This window comes from Sinocyclocheilus grahami, unplaced genomic scaffold (genome assembly GCF_001515645.1).
Source record: "Sinocyclocheilus grahami isolate Dianchi unplaced genomic scaffold, SAMN03320097.WGS_v1.1 scaffold1110.1, whole genome shotgun sequence".
Taxonomy (NCBI): Eukaryota; Metazoa; Chordata; class Actinopteri; order Cypriniformes; family Cyprinidae; genus Sinocyclocheilus; species Sinocyclocheilus grahami.
This window is the reverse complement of record NW_015506289.1, coordinates 110,206-129,556: the sequence shown is the minus strand read 5'-3', so window position 1 is coordinate 129,556 and position 19,351 is coordinate 110,206. Positions and strand designations below refer to the sequence as shown.

The 19,351-nt window shown below is 37.8% G+C and overlaps 3 protein-coding genes across 6 annotated transcripts in view; 2 read left to right on the top strand and 1 right to left on the bottom strand.

Annotated features, from left to right (window-relative positions):
- Nucleotides 1–1,168, top strand: part of LOC107566895 (glutamate receptor 4-like) — an 86,717-nt gene extending 85,549 nt beyond the window's left edge. For 2 of the 4 annotated variants that reach the window (XM_016252456.1, XM_016252455.1), the window contains exon 16: nt 733–897. In XM_016252456.1, the coding sequence (XP_016107942.1) occupies nt 733–897 (165 nt within the window). Of the gene's footprint in view, nt 1–732; nt 898–990 lie in introns of those variants that run through there. The other 2 variants (XM_016252457.1, XM_016252459.1) reach the window with 2 other exon arrangements.
- Nucleotides 1,169–9,752: 8,584 nt separating this feature from the next.
- LOC107566896 (myb/SANT-like DNA-binding domain-containing protein 4) lies at nt 9,753–13,463 on the bottom strand. Its single transcript, XM_016252461.1, has 3 exons — nt 13,429–13,463; nt 11,602–12,250; nt 9,753–10,527 (listed from the first exon to the last, which is right to left on the bottom strand). Exons 2-3 carry the CDS (start codon nt 12,079–12,081, stop codon nt 9,766–9,768), a joined length of 1,242 nt encoding a protein of 413 aa, XP_016107947.1. The 5' UTR covers nt 12,082–12,250; nt 13,429–13,463; the 3' UTR covers nt 9,753–9,765.
- Nucleotides 13,464–14,447: 984 nt separating this feature from the next.
- Nucleotides 14,448–16,916, top strand: LOC107566894 (L-aminoadipate-semialdehyde dehydrogenase-phosphopantetheinyl transferase-like). Its single transcript, XM_016252454.1, has 3 exons — nt 14,448–14,640; nt 15,738–15,859; nt 16,843–16,916. Exons 1-3 carry the CDS (start codon nt 14,520–14,522, stop codon nt 16,858–16,860), a joined length of 261 nt encoding a protein of 86 aa, XP_016107940.1. The 5' UTR covers nt 14,448–14,519; the 3' UTR covers nt 16,861–16,916.
- Nucleotides 16,917–19,351: the final 2,435 nt, after the last annotated feature.

Sequence of the window (19,351 nt, the reverse complement as noted above, 5' to 3'; positions counted from 1 at the left end):
ATATTTTCATATAACATCATTATATAAATTTTGTATGCACATTCCACAACACAAAACTTTGCATGCATGTTCATGACCCTAAATAAAATTTAAAATTTTTAAAAAAAATCATAGGTTAACCAATGTGTCCGACAACTCAAAACCCAAATTGACACGCAACATAATACAAGGGTTAAAAATGATAAACAATTCTGGTACTAAGTTAAACCAGCTGAGATCCGCCGCTATAGACAGCAGCTATGCGCTATGAGTTATTTGGTACGAGTAAGGCATTATAGATCAAACGGCTGTTGGTTTAATGATGTTTGGTTGCGTTTCTCTTTCTTTTGTTGTTAGCGACATCAACAAACCAATCTATAATGCTGTACTGATACTGAATAATATCCGACTGTCCTCCAGACCCCTGCTTACGAAACATTAGCAGTATGAACATATAAAGTGTTGACTGTTAGGAGACACTGTACAATTAAATCCTTAGAGTTAGCGGGAACACGAGCGAAGGGCTGCATGCTTGCGTTAGAAATGCAGATGTCTAGACATGTTGTACATTTTGAGATGTTTTCTGTATTTGTGTGTGGCAGCCTTGAGCTTTTCTCCGTTCTGTCGATGTGAATGTGTCGAGTGGTTCCGTTGTGATGTCACTGTGCCATTTGCATATATTGCCCCCCCCCCTCCCCTCCCTGAGAGTTCCAAGTATTCTGACTCCGCCTCTCGTCCCGCCCCCTTCTCTAGCTCACCTTCTCGGATGCCATGAGAAACAAGGCCCGCTTGTCAATCACGGGCAGCCTAGGGGAAAATGGGCGTGTCCTGATGCCAGACTGCCCTAAGGCCGTGCACTCCGGCCCCTCCTTCCGACATGGCCCCGCCCTCACCGTGGTGTCCTCCAACCTCCCATAGAAACCAAAAACTTGCCACTTTTCCCCCCCCCCCTCCCCTCCCTGAGAGTTCCAAGTATTCTGACTCCGCCTCTCGTCCCGCCCCCTTCTCTAGCTCACCATCTCGGATGCCATGAGAAACAAGGCCCGCTTGTCAATCACGGGCAGCCTAGGGGGAAATGGGCGTGTCCTGATGCCAGACTGCCCTAAGGCCGTGCACTCCGGCCCCTCCTTCCGACATGGCCCCGCCCTCACCGTGGTGTCCTCCAACCTCCCATAGAAACCAAAAGCTCACCTTGTGCCTTAAACCATCTTACCCCTCTACCGAAGTTCAGATTTCACTCAAAACACGGGAGAAGCACGCCATCGCCGGCTCGAACGCGACTGACCTGAAAACGCACTCTTTCAGCCCTCGGAAAAGACGTCAACAATTGTAAACGAGCCGGGACGGCCTGGATACGAACGCTTTGACGTTGGCGAGCATCAAGGATCCATGATGCCTTATCCTAACTTTGGGGACGAACATCATCACATACGAGACGGAAAGTCACGACCAGTAAACTGTAAATGTAAAGACATTAGCCGCGCTTCCCTGTTTAGCCATCCGACATCAGCAAACCTGCATTAGATGTATTAAATCACAACATATTTACTACATGGTCCACAATCACTAGCTACTAAACCGTATGTAGATATTCTCTCAGGAGCCATGAAGGGGGACGACGGAAACATCTTTTATCATCTCGACAAGGATTTCTTCAAGACGCCGCTGGGAGCCGCTTGCTTTTTGGACTGAAATGTAAATAGACCAGTAGTAAAAGCTGAACATGATTTTTTTATAAAGCATCTTAGATAATAATTAATTGCAATAATGGCAATACCCTAGACCTGACTTGTAATTAAGAGATCTTTTATAAACACACAATATTATATATACAGAAACGAATCTATATAATAGAGGGACATCTGAACTAAAACAGCAGCGTTGCGTGTGAGACCATGGCATCTGTTCTGTTAACAGTTGTTTTGATAACCGATGTAATGCAGTGTGTACGTGTCTTTGTCATTAATGAATGTCCACGCATTTCAAATTTCGCACAAACACACGAGTTTAAGATGTGAACGCCGCACCACACCGGGATCACACCGACTCCCGATTCTCACCTTTGGTGTTTGGTTTTGTTTTTCTCTTTGTACCCACCGATTCAAATAAAACTGGAACATTTATACAATAATTTTTTTTTTTCCCTTTTCATGCTTTAAATGAGACAATGTGGATGAAATATGACCATTTACAGTCTAATATGCCAATTAGAGTTGCAAAGGGGTGGTACATTTCTGGAAACTTTCCAAAAATCCCTGGAATATTCCAAAAAATCCTGGAAAGTTTCCAAAATTTCTGGAATATTTCCTACATTTACTGGAAATGTTCCACCTTTTTGCAACCCTAATGCCAATGGAGTTGTTATAAAACTAGCTCTTTAAAGGGACAGCTCAGCCAAAAATTATCATTCTGTCATCATTTACATTGATTTCTTCATCTGTGGAAGACAAAAAATATATTTTAAACAAGTAAATTATGAGCGATTTAGGTACATTGTTCACACTACTGCAACAAATACCAACAAACTGTTGTAAGTTGCGCATACTTTTTAATAGTAAATAGACCAGTAGTAAAAGCTGAACATGATTTTTTTATAAAGCATCTTAGATAATAATTAATTGCAATAATGGCAATACCCTAGACCTGACTTGTAATTAAGAGATCTTTTATAAACACACAATATTATATATACAGAAACGAATCTATATAATAGAGGGACATCTGAACTAAAACAGCAGCGTTGCGTGTGAGACCATGGCATCTGTTCTGTTAACAGTTGTTTTGATAACCGATGTAATGCAGTGTGTACGTGTCTTTGTCATTAATGAATGTCCACGCATTTCAAATTTCGCACAAACACACGAGTTTAAGATGTGAACGCCGCACCACACCGGGATCACACCGACTCCCGATTCTCACCTTTGGTGTTTGGTTTTGTTTTTCTCTTTGTACCCACCGATTCAAATAAAACTGGAACATTTATACAATAATTTTTTTTTTTTCCCTTTTCATGCTTTAAATGAGACAATGTGGATGAAATATGACCATTTACAGTCTAATATGCCAATTAGAGTTGCAAAGGGGTGGTACATTTCTGGAAACTTTCCAAAAATCCCTGGAATATTCCAAAAAATCCTGGAAAGTTTCCAAAATTTCTGGAATATTTCCTACATTTACTGGAAATGTTCCACCTTTTTGCAACCCTAATGCCAATGGAGTTGTTATAAAACTAGCTCTTTAAAGGGACAGCTCAGCCAAAAATTATCATTCTGTCATCATTTACATTGATTTCTTCATCTGTGGAAGACAAAAAATATATTTTAAACAAGTAAATTATGAGCGATTTAGGTACATTGTTCACACTACTGCAACAAATACCAACAAACTGTTGTAAGTTGCGCATACTTTTTAATATGTTTCACGAGTTCACGCTTACATATAATTAGCTGAAGTATGGTAATGCATATTTGGCGTGCTGTCCGGGGAAGGGCTCCGAGCTCGGGAATGGTCCGAACCTAGAGTACCCCCCGTATAAGTGTAGTATGAACTTGAAGTGAGGGGATGGGGCGGAGGAGGGATGCTGATAACCGTCAATGGATAGAGGTAAGTCAGCTGTATTTATATCATTGTGTTGACTAACTTGAGTGCGCTCCACCTGTGTTAATTAGGCTAAGTATCTGACGTTTGTTCAACTGAAAAATGAAGAGGCCAAAGAACTTGGGAAGAACTGCTGTACAACTATCATCTGTGAACACGAAACCTTCAACAGCATACCGAGTTCAATGACCCAATTACCTCAGGCTAAATGAAAACTGTTGGTAAAAAATCATTTTGTTGCATCACTAGTTAAACTACTTTCTTCTAAACCAGATTAATAGCAGACTCAGCTTTATGTAAAACATTTGCAGGTTAATTTCCCCAAAATGTAGAAACACTGTGACTCTTTGGTGGTTTCAAATCATTGATGTGTTTGTTTGTGCATCTCAATCAACCAGCATTGACTCAGCATTGGTTATTCTCCAAAAACACCTTGAATACATCAAACTGGTGTAACCAGCTAGCTTGTTGCCCAGTCTAGACCAGCTAGAAACCATCTACCATGTTCCAAAAACAGTGACTTGCTCAACTTCATGTCGTTCCAAACCTATATGACTTTCTTTGTTCTGTGAATCTTTGCTATGGTAAAATACTTTCTCCTAAACCAGATTAATATGCAGAGTCAGCTATAAGTAAACCATTCGAACTCATTCTCAAAAAGCACCCCACATATCTTAAACTGGTATAATCAACTGGCTTGTTGCTGGTCCAAGATGGTCTACTAACTTTGCCCAGCCATTGACTAGCTAGCAACTATCTACCAAGCAATGGGGTATTTGGGTGAACTGGTACTGTAAAGCTAGTTCACACTACTGCAACAAATACCAACAAACTTTGTAGTAAGTTACTCATTACATTAGCAATACATGTACAGAGTCAGCTATAAGTAAACAATTCAACCTCATCCTCCAAAAAATCACCAGCTGGCTTGTTGCTGACCCAAGATGGTCTACTAACTTGCCTAGACCACATTGACACCATCTACCATGTTCTAAAACAGTGATTTGCTCACCCTCATGTTGTTCCAAACCTATATGATTTACTTTGTTCGGTCTGAATCCTTGCTATGGTAAAATACTTTCTCCTAAGAGTCAGCTATAAGTAAACCATTTGGTTGGTTAAAATGTAGAAACACTGAAACTGTTTGGCACTTTAAAAACATTGATGTGTTTGTTTGTGCATCTCAACCAATCCGACACCTCAGCTATGGCTCATTAGCTTTTCGAACAGACCTCATTCTCCAAAAACACCTTGTATATCTCAAACTTGTATAATCAACTTGCTTGTTGCTGGTCCAAGATGGTCTACTAACTTTGCCCAGCTAAATACCAGCCTAGACCACCTAGAAACCAGCTAGTATGTTCCAAAACACACAGGGAGACCATGTAAACACCAAGTGCATGACAAAAAGATATCCTCAAAGTATTATACATTAACTCAAGAACTCCGGATCTTAAAAAGAAGAGCATTCTTTGAGGAACCAGAACAAATGGCCCCGTAGACGTCAACATATTTCTTCTCAAGACGGTTGAGGTATAATCCGGACTTTACAAAACACAATAGAACTTCAGACGGTATTAAAGAAGAAGACAGAGAAATCTGATGGCCAGATCTCGCTCATTCTCACTTACAGACAGACACATCTGAGGCTCGCTTTCATCGGGGAGAAATCCGGCTTTCTCTGGAGATTTCCATTCCTTCCCACAGCATCAGATGCTGTTTTCTGAACTCGTCTCCTTCTCCCAGACTGCTCAGATTCAATCCCACAGGCTTTATTTGGACGAACACAAATACTTCTGTAAGAAATACAGACATCCGTGAGCTTCAAATACTAGAGATAAGAGCTGAATCATAGCAATATCAGAGGAGGGAATGTAGTGACGGATCTGACCAGAATATTACACACAGGGTGACATTTCTATGAGAAACACTTCCTGACTTCACTGGGATCATTTCTAAATGATTATGTCCCGTACAAAATAGTCCTTTCATCTGAAAGCAGACGGATCATTATGTGTTCAAGGGAGGGATGTAACGATTCACTCAACTCATGATTCGATTCGATTCACGATTTTTTTAACAAAATGAGATTTAAGACAAATTATAAATTAAAAGTGTCCTTTTATTATTGCTTGGACAAAATTCTGCACGTTTCTTTGTGAAATGGGATAATATACTAATATAGCACTTGCATATTATTGCTCTTTTGTTGGTTTTGTCCTCATTTGTAAGTCGTTTGTATAAGAATCGATTTTCAACCGGCTCGCGGTTAACCGTTACATCCCTAGTTCAAGGCATTAAACAAAACGTTTCTCAAAGGAAATGGGCTGAACACATTATTCAAAAAGAAAATATAAGCCATTTTCCTTGATGTTTACAAATATGAGCATTCATTGTACTATGACACTACCACAAAAATGGTCCAAAAAGACAATTTATTGAAATAAAACTGCAAAAACAACTAGTTAAGAGCCTTCACAACTTCCCATTTCATCATGTGACACTGATGAGTAATGATGCTGAAAATTCAGCTTTGCATCACAGGAATAAATTACATTGTACAATATATTTAAATGGAAAACAGTTATTTGAAATTGTAATAATATTTCACAATATTACTGTATTTTTGATCAAATAAATGCAGCCTTGGTGAGCATAGAAGAGAAAATATAAGCCAACTTTCCTGAATGGTTTAAAATAAGAGCTAACATTGTACTATGAAACTATCATGAACATTTCCTTCCCACGCCATTTATTGAAATTAAACTGCAAAAACAAATGGTTTAGAAATATCAACAACTTACCGGTTCAACAGTGGACACATGAAAGACAACTGGTTTTATCAAGCCATTTCAATTCTTTCAATTCTATTTATTTTTTGTGCTTTGTCACATCAGGAACATACATTTAAAACACACACAAACACACCATTTATTCACCATATTTGCACGTACAGTGCAATAAAACACCTTTCTGAGTCCATCAACACCAGCTCACAAAAACTAAACACTCATAAAACCTTTTGTCTTTAAATGACACGACCTTCATCTGAGCATGAAATCATATTCACTGGAGATCCAACTAAAAAACAAAACATGGCACCAAACAGTTTTCCACTTGATTCGAGAAATGCAGAGAGAAGCTGAACTGTAAGGCTTGTTTCATATGCTGAGTGTTTCTGCTGCAAATCCATACAAATAAAGTGATTGCTGGGTTACACCTGGACTGTTTCCTTTACTGATGGCCAAAAATTATGAAATCATGAGCGAGCTATCAAGAACTACTATTTTTTTGTTGTCATAAAGAATAAATGGACATGCTGTTTGATTTTGCATTTTGTTCAATGTCTGCATGTTACAAAGCAGCACATCCATTTCTATTTTATGGAAAAAAACAGATCAAGTTCCACATGCAATTGAAGTAAATTGCAAAGTAAACTGGACTGAATCCAGATGATTCAAATGAAAAGCCTATGCTGGAAAAGGTCTTGCTGGTAAATAGGTTTTAACCATAGTTTCTGCTAAAATTCAGTGTGGCAATCGCAGATAAACAAATGGCCCAGAACTGAAACTCTGCTTGGCAAAATAAATATGCACTGCTAAGAGCCACACGCTCACGAATGAAACTTCCAAAGTATGGGATCACGAAATGATAAAAAACGTATACCTTAAATGCAATGTGTGTCGCTTTGGATAAGATGCATAAATGCAACCAGGAATTACACAACCACAGAAACATGTAAACCAATCAGCACTCAACAACTGCAATTCAGGATCATCAAGACCTGAAAACAACTACCGTAAGAGAATACACACACACACACACTCATAAGCACTGACAACATTCACAATACAGGCCTTTTTGAGGAAATCTCACTAAACCTGTGAAGAATAGGTTTCACCTCAAAATCAAAAGAAAAAAATAAGAAAATGTCCAGATGCACTACAGAAATGTTGCCAAGAAAATAACCCCTTAAAGGAATAGTTCATCCCAAAATTTTTTTTGCTGAACATTTGCTCACCTCAGGCCATTCAAGATGTAGATTTGTAGGAATGTAGCATTGAATCACTGTCTCAGCAATGGATGCTCTGGAGTGAATGGGTGCCGTCAGAATGAGAGTCCAAACAGCTGATAAACACATCACAATAATCCACAAGTAATCCACAGCACTCCAGTCCATCAGTTAACATCTGGAGAAGACAAAAGCTGAAACAAATCCAGCATTAAGACGTTTTTAACTTCAAACCATTGCTTCTGGCTAAAATATGAGTCCATAATCCACAATAATGCTTCTTCCAGTGAAAAACTTGTCTTGTTTAAATCAAGAGAGAAATCTGTACAAATCAAGCACCGTTTAAAAGCCAAAACAGGTGGATTTTGATGTGAGAGACAACAGGAAGTGGACTTTTCCACTGGAATAAACATTATGGATTATGGACTTTTATGGATTATGGATATTTTGGCCATAAACAATGGTTTGCTGATGGCACCCATTCACTGCAGAGGATCCATTGGCGAGCAAGTGATGGAAAATCTCTCCAAATCTGTTCCGATGAAGAAACAAACACATCTATATCTTGGATGGCCTAAAGATAAGTCAATTTTCAGCGCATTTTCATTTTTGGGTCAACTATTACTTTAATGGTCCTAAAACATGGCTAATATTCTTTATGCAGAAAAATGATCCTTTTCTCTTGATTTTGGGGCGAAAATATATCCCACATGAAATATGAAATTTTGCTTTGACTGTTCACATTCATGTTTGTGAGTGTGAATAAGCAAAACTCAATCCGAGCACCTATAGTTTTACAAACACATTTATCTGTGTTCGGTCAGCTTATTCAATTATTGAAGTCAAGACCAGAGAAAACCTGATTACTTCAAAATAAAACCAGGCCTCACTTATAAAACACATTTTTTTGTACATACGAACATATAAATCACGATTCCACATAAATGGGGCCTCAGATTTGGTCCCCATCCATGCTGTAGTGTGAACACAGCTTATAAGAGCACTTATTCAATCCAGCTCTTAAACACAGTATGGTAACAGAGTACGTCTTGTAAAAATGAATCAGGAGCATCTGTACTTTTTATAATATGTGAAAAGTACGTTCAGATACTTCTGCATACATTTCTACGAGATATCAATACTCTACCAAATCGGCGGTGAAACGTCTTGTGAGTTGTTTTGCATGAACAGAAGGCAATCACGTGGGCTGACCAGAACTATAGATACAGTCAGAAACACGTCTTATACTGCCGGCGTGTTTATAAATCCTTTTTACCATAGATATCCATTCATTTCTGTAGTGGAAAACAAGAGAAATAAATCATATATTCAGATCTGGCTATTTTTTAGAAAGGAAAGCACCAAAAAAGTGATTGATTTTTGCACTTCAAATAAAGCAAAAAATTCAATTCAATTTTTTTTCCCAGTCAATTGAATAAAAGAAGCTGAAACACAAGCTGTGTAATATTAGTTTTATTTATATACTATTATAGCCTTTATTTATACTATTGTGGCTATACTATTATAGTATTTATAGTTTTAATATTTTTTTATTTTCATTTTAGTTTTAATTTGTTTGTTATTTTAAAGTAGTTTTTGTTTGAAATGTTTAATGTTTTCTTTAAATATTTAATGTTTTCTTTTAAATATTTAACTTTAGTACTTAAACTTATTTTATTTCAGTAAGTTGGCAAGGCAACATTTCTAATTTTCGGTTAAGTTTTTCATCTAATATTTATAAAAAATATTTTGTCAGTTAAAGGTAATAATACTGCTTTTTAATTGTTTTAGGGTTTTTTTAGTTAACAATAACAACACTTGTGAATACAAGCAATTCAGCAACAAGATGATAAAAGACGCATGTTTTCTTCTGTTTTTCTGTGCAATGAGGTAATTTTCTGACATTCATTTAACATTTTTCATATTTATATTTAAAAATACAAAGTCTACTCCTGCATATGTTCAAAAGTGAGTCCACATGCATATTTTCCCATCTTGTCAATAAACTTCTCACATTGATTGCTTGACTTCTTTCTTTTTCAAATATCTGACAAAAAAATTTGACTTTTTGCTTTAATTAATGTGCAAAAGACACACATATTAGAATTTTTCCCCATAGAAATGAATAGATAACTACGGTAACAATTTTTTTCCTACCCAGCTGTATCTATGGTGTTTCAGGAGTGCAGCGCCATCTGTTGTCCATCTTTGTGAAGCTGCAGCCTCTCTTTCTCCACCTGCAGGCGCTCTTTCTCAATCTGCAGTCTTCCCGACTCAAACTTGAAGAACTGCAGTCTCTCTTTCTCCAGCAGGAGGCGCTCTTTCTCTAACTTCAGCTTCTCTGTCTCCAAATCCACCACCATTGGCCAAACCAGCTTCCTGTCCTTCTCGCCATCCATTGAGGATGACGAGGGGGCAGAGGACGACGTGGTGGGCGTGGCTACAGACATCGAGGAGGCGGGGCTCTGCTGGAGGGGCGTGTTTTGTTCCAGCAGCAGTCGCAATCGTTCTCGCTCCACCTGCAGACGCTCCTTCTCTAGCTGCAGCCGCTCTCTCTCCACCTCGCCCTGCCTCAACCTCTCCTTCTCCACCAGGAGGCGCTCTTTCTCCACCTGTAGCCGTTCGGACTCCACCTGTAAGCGGTGTTTCTCCAGGTCCAGTCTCTGCCTCTCCAGCGCCACCAGCACACCTGTGTTCTCCCCTCCGGCCAGGCCCAATCCAGCTACACCCATCCCGGACAAGCCCCCGACTCCGAGCCCCAGGTCTCGAGTCACCGCCGGGCCCGACGTGGGCTTTGTGGAGCTCAGCACACCGAATTCATCAATGTGAGCGAAGACCTCAGGAACTCGGCCCTCGCGGTCCATATCAGGAAGGATGGAGGGAAAACAGTCTTCATCGTCCTCCTCACCCTCACCACCTTCTCCAACCTCTGCCTCCAACTAGAGAGATGGAAAATTACAATTAGACACACAAAGTCAGCAGCAATTATGAAACCAAGCACACATATGGCATAGGTTGAGTAGACTTGTTTCGCCATACCACACGTCACACAAAATATGATGAATTTTGTAGCAATTTTGCTCTCGACAACCATTTGTGAGGTGAAGAAGTCTTGCATTTCCTCTTAATCGCCATAAAAACTGCCACAAAAACATGATTCCTGTTTTCCTCTAAATCAGATTATAACTATATGCTCAATTCTCAGCCCATTATATGCAAGACATTACTTTATGCCTAATCCTGATTTTAAGGGTTAGACTGGCCAGTGACAAGAAAATGCAAACACGAGCCAGATGTTTTCTACCGCATCTGTGAGAGTTTTACTACTACATGCAAACAGCTACAGAAAATTACAGATTTTGTGAAAAAAAAGCTTATTTATTTATGAAGTGTGTTTCTTCAAAGGATTCTTTGGCATTCAATTTTAACTGGAGTATTTGACTACTTTTTTTATTTTTAATAAGTGCATTAAAGCTGATGCATATTGTAAAATATTATTACAGTTTAAAATAACTGTTTTCTATTTGAATATATTTTAAAATGTAATTTATTCCTGTGATCAAAGCTGTATTTTCAGCATCATTACTCCAGTCTTCAGAGTCACATGATCCTTCAGAAATCATTCTGATATGCTGATTTGCTGCTCGAGAAACATTTATGATTATTATCAGTGTTGAAAACAGTTGTGCTGCTGCATATTTTTGTGGAAACTGAGATACATTTACTGTAAGTTTTCAGGATCCACAGATGAATAGAAAGTTCAAAAGAACAGCATTTATTTGAAACAGACATCTTCTGTAACATTATAAATGTCTTTACTGTCACTTTTGATCAATTTAATGCGTCCATGCCGAAATAAAATTAATTTCTTTCAAACAAAACAGCTTGCAACATCAAAATGCTTAATGACTTCTGCCCACCGTGTGTGAGGATTACTTGAACCAAAGTAGGAGACAATCTGATGAAAGTTGTAGGATGAATTTGAATACGTAGTATCTGTGTCTAGTACATACTCTATAGCTGCTGGCCTCATTGTCCTCTGTTTTGACTCCAGACGTGTGTGTGCTGGGCTCCCCGAGGTCCGTCAGGTCCTGCCAGTCGCACGACGAGTCTTTGGAAAACCCACTGAGGTCCAGCGACTGGTCACCGCCACCCAGAGACGCGTCGTTATCAGGAGACGAAGCTTCAAACTCCTGCTTCAATCCCGACTCCAACTCAGCCTGAAGCTGTTTTCGTTTCATTAATGCGCGCCAGTCCAGGTAACGCCGCTTGACCTCGGCCGCCGTCCGCAGCTCCCCCTCGCCGAGAGCGTTCACGCTGTCTGCCACCTCCTCCCATGCTCGCCGCTTCAGCTCGTTGATGGCCATGTTCTGCTGGCGGGAGAACAAAATCTCACGTTGCTTGTGGATCTCGCGGATCAGAGTCTGAGTTTCCTTCACGCTGTAGTTGCTCTTCCTCTTCCTCTTCAGGTGCTTCATCTGCAGGAAGTCCATGCTGGCTGCTGAACAAATTCTGTCACTCCAGACACATTTTCAAGTTCATGCTGACACACGTTTAGAGCTGTAGCACAGTTTTAAGGGTGTGACGTTTCTGTTAGTAGGAAAGTGTTGTTGAGGTCATTCAGAGGTCACCTGACCGCATGCAAGACGACCGTCTGGTCTCCTACAACAAAACAAAAACACCGTTTTAGTTACACACGATACATTTATGTTCAGTAACATCTGAAAACATATCTGTACATTATTTTCTGTGCACAAAAACAACTATGAATAAAACCAGAAAGTTAAAATGTATTGCATGTATTTATAAAACATACATCGGCGTTCAAACTTTTTTTTATGTTTCTGAAAGTCTCTTCTGCTCACCAAAGCTGCATTTATTTGATCAAAAATACAGTATAAAAAGTGAAATATTATTGCAATTTAAAATAAGTATGTTCTATTGTAATATACTTTAAAATGCAATTCATTCCTGTGATACAATCTGAATTTTCAGCATCATTATTTCATCTTTCAATGTCACACGATTCTTCAGAAATCACCCTAATATGCTAGAGCTAAAAGGCAAAAAAAATTAAAAATTATGATAATAAATGTTATCAATTTTATGCGTCCTTACTGAATAAATTATTATTTTTTAAATTTAATTACATTTTTAAAAAAAAATTTAAATTGTATTTTTTTTATTTAATTTTAGTTTTAAAAAAATGTACATACTGTTAAAAAAATAAATAATGTATAGCCTGAATGCACTGTAAGTCGCTTTAGATAAAAGCGTCTGCTAAATGCATAAATGTACATTTTTATCTAAAAATAAATGAATGAATATATAATATACAAAATATTATCTATTGAGCGCAAACTTTTGAATGGTAGTGTATGTCATGTAAGTGGTATCTGTGGTATCAGCCCACACTGTCCTAAAAAAATATACAAATAACTTTTTAAAAAAATGACAGAAAGAGTCTGAAAGTTCTTATGATATGATTCCATAATCATCATGCAGTACCTTATTACAATTTCATACCATAATACAACCACAGCACATTATTACAAGGGAACAGCTGTAGTAAATATGGTGTCTTTTGTAGAAACTATGGTTGCAGGAAATATTTTGTCAAGTATATCCACATACTGTATGAATATTAATATGACACCGTCATATTGATCAAACATAAACACATCAGTGCTGCTGTTGTGTTTTTGCAGTTCACTTATCAACATGTCGCCAAAAAAGGGCTTCTATAGGCACCTATACAATGATGCTTTGCACACATGTGGCTCTTTATAAAACATAAAACAAACGCTATGACTATTTGGTTTATTTATTGAAACACTCACCGGTGGAGAAAAGCATCAGGCACTCCATCCACACGCTGGGACGCTCCGCCTCCTCAGCCGAACTGTGCCGAACACTTCCGACAACGCGCGAATCCCCTGCGCGATTGGTCTACGAGCATCGCCGCCCTCTCCATCAGCCAATCAGACGAGGCGCTCACTGAACAGCCCCGCCCATCGCATACTCTTCCGGATTCGCGTGTGTTGTGGTTTGGAACACATGTGCAGGCGTGCCAGAGAAAGCAAAACAAATGCTACACATTGCATAAGACATATGTAGTAATAATATTGACTGCATATTAGTAATTACTATTATAACAAACGGTCATTTTATAATAGATTAACAGCTGTTAATTATGCGTATTTCTTCTAGTAGGACTATAGGTTGTCGCTGACTGTTGTCGATCTCAATATCACAATTAATATAATTATTTGTTCTTAATAAATAATCATTTTAACATTTGTTGCACGTCTGATATTTAATATTATGTTAATATCACGGCTTTTCTGTTAATATTTCACTTTATTTACATTGCACAACTTTGCTGCAAACTCCTTGATACAAGTACAGACTCACTAAAGAGCACAAAAATTGATATTAAATTATATGCATTCGTTTATTATTTATTGAATGATTCATTCAATGCATATCATTTCCTATATTTTGTTTATTTATGCATTTATTTATCTACTTATTTTTTTATTAATATTATTAATGAATTGGTTAATTTTCACATTATTTATGCATCATTCATTAATTAATTTATTTATGCATTAATTCACTTATTCATTTAGGCATTCATTATTTATTTATTGACGCATACATTCATTTACTAATTAATTGATTTGTTTATTTATATATTGTTTATTTATTCAGTTATTAATTAACGGAATTATTTTATTTATGAAGTCAATCATTATTTATTTATTTAGTTTAATATTTAATTAATTTATTATGCATTTATTATTTATGCATTGATTCATTGTTTGTTTATTTATTTAATCATAGTGTCATGCTGTCTGTTGGTTTTTGCAACTGTGTGTGTGTGCACCAGGCTGGTCGTCTGCTGATCAGAAAGCTGGGGTGTGAGAAGATGGGTTTTGCATGGGACGGGTTTCGTCTGGAAAGAACAGCCCATCATGGAGATAATGCCGTGCTGGCAGCAGAACCGGGACGCCAGGTGGGCATAGACGTGATGAAGACAAGCAGACCAGGTAATTGTCACTGCCCTTGAGCACTTACTAGTCACCTGAGCATCTTGAGCCAATATAATACAAGATGCTCTGCCGTTCCATCAGTGGCCAGCAGGTGTCGCTCTATACCTGTGCTTTAAGTAGAGCAGCCTGAGAGAGTGTGTAGCTGAAAAAGAATCATTTCTGACTCTACTGTAAAATGTAAATCTGCATCAGCTCATGTTTCCGTGCAGAACATGATTACTACATTACTGGTTTTTCTTGCTCTTTTAAAAACACTGCATAGTTTGATGTACTGTTTTATATACTATAACATCCAGAACTCGAAACTCCCTCCAGTGTCACCCAAACATTTTCTGAACTATTGCAAAAACAGCTCATCAATTCTGACATCATGGCTTTGAGTTAGTTTTTTTTTTTTGGCTTGATATAAACTCTACTGGCATTGTTTAAAGTTTAAGAAATCATTACATTAATAATTTTTAGAATTTTATATATATTTATAATAGTGTTCAAGAAGTTACTTTCATAGTAATTTTAGCATTTGTAATAATACTCATATGTTATATTATTATTAAAAATGTAAATAATTATTCATAATAATACTTAATGTAATGTAATATGTAAATTATGAATATTTAAATTATATTATAATTATTTTAAAATAAAATAAAAAAAAATTTAATGTTCATAAAGTTATTACATAGTATTTTTTATAAATCGTTTTATTATTTTTACTTTTATAATTAAAAAATATTTAAATATATTACAAAAAATATATATAAATGGTAAAAAAAAAAAAGTTCTTCAATTATGACATCACAACTGAGCTCATTAACATAACGCTTTCATTTAAATATCAACACCTGTTCAATATTAAGCGACTGTGCCAGAACACAGAGGTTAGCCAATTATATGTTAAAGGAACAGTAGCAAAAAAAAACAGTCCGTTTAAATGTAAAGCTCAGAGAAATGGTGGGAAAATGATCGTAAAAAATGTACAAATGTAAAAAAGTACATTTCTTGTGCCGAAACCTTCACTAATGTGAAATTCAAGGGTAAAATGTGTAGAATAGGAGCTTTTAGGTGTTTGATATGCATTTTTGTGTGCATATCAGGCAGTAGCTCCGTTCAGGAGTTTTTCTGCATCATGAATCGTCAGTTCACGGATCTTGAGTGGACGAACATACAGAAGGCCGGATCAGACTGGGACCAGCTGGACATGTTTTATAGGCACTGGGTAACTATAGCAACCGCTGCTTCCTGTAGCATCATCATCATCACCTCCAAGCAATGCACGCGCGCGCACACACACACACATCGCAGCGGGAGAGAAATTGTGCTGGATGAAAGAAACTGTTCCAATTCTGATCCCTGTTTCCATGGCGATGTGATCTCATCACTCCAGCATGACTCCGTTATGCCAGTCTGTGGTCATTTGAGGACTCTCATAAACACACACGTACGGGTATCAGTAAAATGTGCTGTAGGTGAGAATGTGGTCAGTCACTATTACAGCACACACACACACTTACCTAGCTGTCCAGACCTAACCCTACAAGAACACTATGCATTTTTACATTTTTAGTTAAAAACAAATAGCATAATTTGCCTTATTTAATCAATCATTTTACCTTTGAGGATGTCTGCAGAATATCTTACAGTAATTAAATGATTTTGAACAGTTTGGGTTTTGAGTTTTATAACAAAGGAGTTTGTTTTTGCTTTGATTTTTAAAAAGAAATAAAGTGTCGCAATAATAACTAGAATATGTATACTAAAATCCCGATTTTACGCTGATTTTACCAAAGTAACCAGTGTTTTATGTGTTGTGATGTTTAATGTGCAAGAAATTATTACACAAATTCTTCTTTAGAATTTATATATATATATATATATATATGTTAGTTCACAAAAATATTACATTCATTTTTACCAGTAATATTTTATTCATATTTTTTAGAATGTTTTTCATAACACTAATGTATAATTAAAAATACAGTTAATAATAAAGTTACTACATTAATAGGATTTTTTTCAGAAATTGATTCTTTTTACTTTAATTTTAAAAAAAAGTGAATGAGGTTTCAGATTTAGCCCATATAGCCAAGTAAACACTATACTGTGCACTGTTTTTCCTTACATACTGGTTTTGCATACTATGTTTAATATGCAGTATACATACTCTAAATTATTTAAGCATTTCATTCTAAACATATCCAGAGGCCTGCTTACCTCTGATTGGTCCGTTTCTTTGTCCGCCGAGGCGCTGAAGGAGAGTTTCATCAAAGCGATTGGCTCAGGGCTGAGTTTCACATCTCACCCAATCAGATGTGAAATGTACCTGGATAATGAAGAGTGTGAGTGTGTGTGTGTAAGATAGTGTGAGAGTGTGTGTAAGAGTGTGTGTGTGTGTGGGTGAGAGTGTGTGTGTGTGTGGGTGAGAGTGTGAGTGTGTGGGTGAGAGTGTGAGTGTGTGAGAGAGTGTGAGTGTGTGAGAGTGTGTGAGTGTGTGAGAGAGTGTGAGTGTGTGAGAGAGTGGGAGAGTGTGTGAGAGAGTGGGAGTGGGAGTGGGAGTGTGAGCGTGTGAGAGAGTGTGTGGTGTGTGTGTGAGAGTGAGAGTGTGAGTGTGTGTGAGTGTGAGTGGGAGTGTGAGCGTGTGAGAGAGTGGGAGTGTGAGTGGGAGTGTGAGCGTGTGAGAGAGTGTGTGAGTGGGAGTGTGAGTGTGTGTGTGTGTGTGTGTGTGAGTGTGAGTGTGTGAGAGTGAGAGTGAGAGTGTGTGTGAGTGTGAGTGTGAGTGGGAGTGTGAGCGTGTGAGAGAGTGTGAGTGTGAGTGAGTGAGTGAGTGAGTGAGTGAGTGAGTGAGTGAGTGAGTGAGTGAGTGAGTGAGTGAGTGAGTGAGTGAGTGAGTGAGTGAGTGAGTGAGTGAGTGAGTGAGTGAGTGAGTGAGTGAGTGAGTGAGTGAGTGAGTGAGTGAGTGAGTGAGTGAGTGAGTGAGTGAGTGAGTGAGTGAGTGAGTGAGTGAGTGAGTGAGTGAGTGAGTGAGTGAGTGAGTGAGTGAGTGAGTGAGTGAGTGAGTGAGTGAGTGAGTGAGTGAGTGAGTGAGTGAGTGAGTGAGTGAGTGAGTGAGTGAGTGAGTGAGTGAGTGAGTGAGTGAGTGAGTGAGTGAGTGAGTGAGTGAGTGAGTGAGTGAGTGAGTGAGTGAGTGAGTGAGTGAGTGAGTGAGTGAGTGAGTGAGTGAGTGAGTGAGTGAGTGAGTGAGTGAGTGAGTGAGTGAGTGAGTGAGTGAGTGAGTGAGTGAGTGAGTGAGTGAGTGAGTGAGTGAGTGAGTGAGTGAGTGAGTGAGTGAGTGAGTGAGTGAGTGAGTGAGTGAGTGAGTGAGTGAGTGAGTGAGTGAGTGAGTGAGTGTGTGAGTGAGTGAGAGAGAGTGTGTGTGTGTGTGAGGGAGAGAGTGTGTGTGAGAGAGAGAGAGAGAGTGTGAGTGGGAGTGTGAGCGTGTGAGAGAGTGTGAGAGAGTGAGAGAGTGTGAGTGTGTGAGAGAGTGTGTGAGTGGGAGTGTGAGTGGGAGTGTGAGTGTGTGTGTGTGTGAGTGTGTGAGAGAGTGTGTGAGTGGGAGTGAGTGTGAGTGTGTGAGAGAGTGTGTGAGTGGGAGTGTGAGTGGGAGTGTGAGTGTGTGTGTGTGTGAGTGTGTGAGAGAGTGTGTGAGTGGGAGTGAGTGTGAGTGTGTGAGAGAGTGTGTGAGTGGGAGTGTGAGTGTGTGTGTGGAGCCCTGCAGTGCTGCTTCGTCTCGGTGTCTGTCAGAGCGTGTGAATGTGACACAGATCACAGGTGCTTCTCGCTTCCAAGACAGAGCTCACATCCTTCATTTCTCTGGACTTCATCTCACAGCTGCGAGAAAGAAAAAAAAATAAAGTTAAAAGTATTTACCAGCAGAAACAAAAACACAGAATTCTGAGAGAAAAAAGTTGGAATTGCAAGAAAAAGTTTCTATCTGGGAAAAGAAAAAAGAATTGTGATAGAAATTTGCAATTACCTTTTTTATTCCCTGGCAGAAACAGACTTCCATTAGTTATATGTATAGACATACATTACAAAAAAAGTTTATAAGTGTAAAATTATTATTATAATGCAATTTTATATATATATATGAAGTTCCAAAAAAAAAATTAAAATCTAAAAAAATACTATTAAGTCATTTTCGTTAATACTATTAATTGTAATAATTTCAGTATATATGGAAGCCTGTATCTGACAGAACAAAAAACAATATATATATATATATATATATATATATATATATAAAATATGTATATAATTTTTTTAATACATTACGTAGGCCTCATACATGATAGGTCTATACAGTAGTTAATGTTCCATTAATTGTTGTGCAATTTATTATTAATATTTTTAAAGAAAAATATTTTTTACCATTTATATAAGTAGAAATACCAGTTTGACATGAAGCATATTGGTGATGTTTAATGTTCAATAAATCTATGAAAAATAAAATAAAATAAAACAAAATATCTCATATATATATATATATAAAATAATAATAATAATGATTAAATATGAATTTTTTAAATGTGTATACATATGGCCTAGCCCTGATATATGACAGCCCTATACATTTATTTTATACAATGTACTCATAATTGGCTTTTCTTTTTTCAAGAGAGCTTATTGGACAAAGATCATCACGTCGCCGTGGCGCTGGGAAAACCAGATATCA

Excerpts from the sequence above, each read along its gene's own strand:
- LOC107566896 (XM_016252461.1), bottom strand. The coding sequence starts at position 12,081 with ATGGACTTCCTGCAGATGAAGCACCTGAAGAGGAAGAGGAAGAGCAAC. Across the intron at positions 10,528-11,601 it reads ATGAGGCCAGCAGCTATAGA|TTGGAGGCAGAGGTTGGAGA; the intron begins GTATGTACTAGA and ends CCATCTCTCTAG.
- LOC107566894 (XM_016252454.1), top strand. The coding sequence starts at position 14,520 with ATGGGTTTTGCATGGGACGGGTTTCGTCTGGAAAGAACAGCCCATCAT. Across the intron at positions 14,641-15,737 it reads GATGAAGACAAGCAGACCAG|GCAGTAGCTCCGTTCAGGAG; the intron begins GTAATTGTCACT and ends TGTGCATATCAG.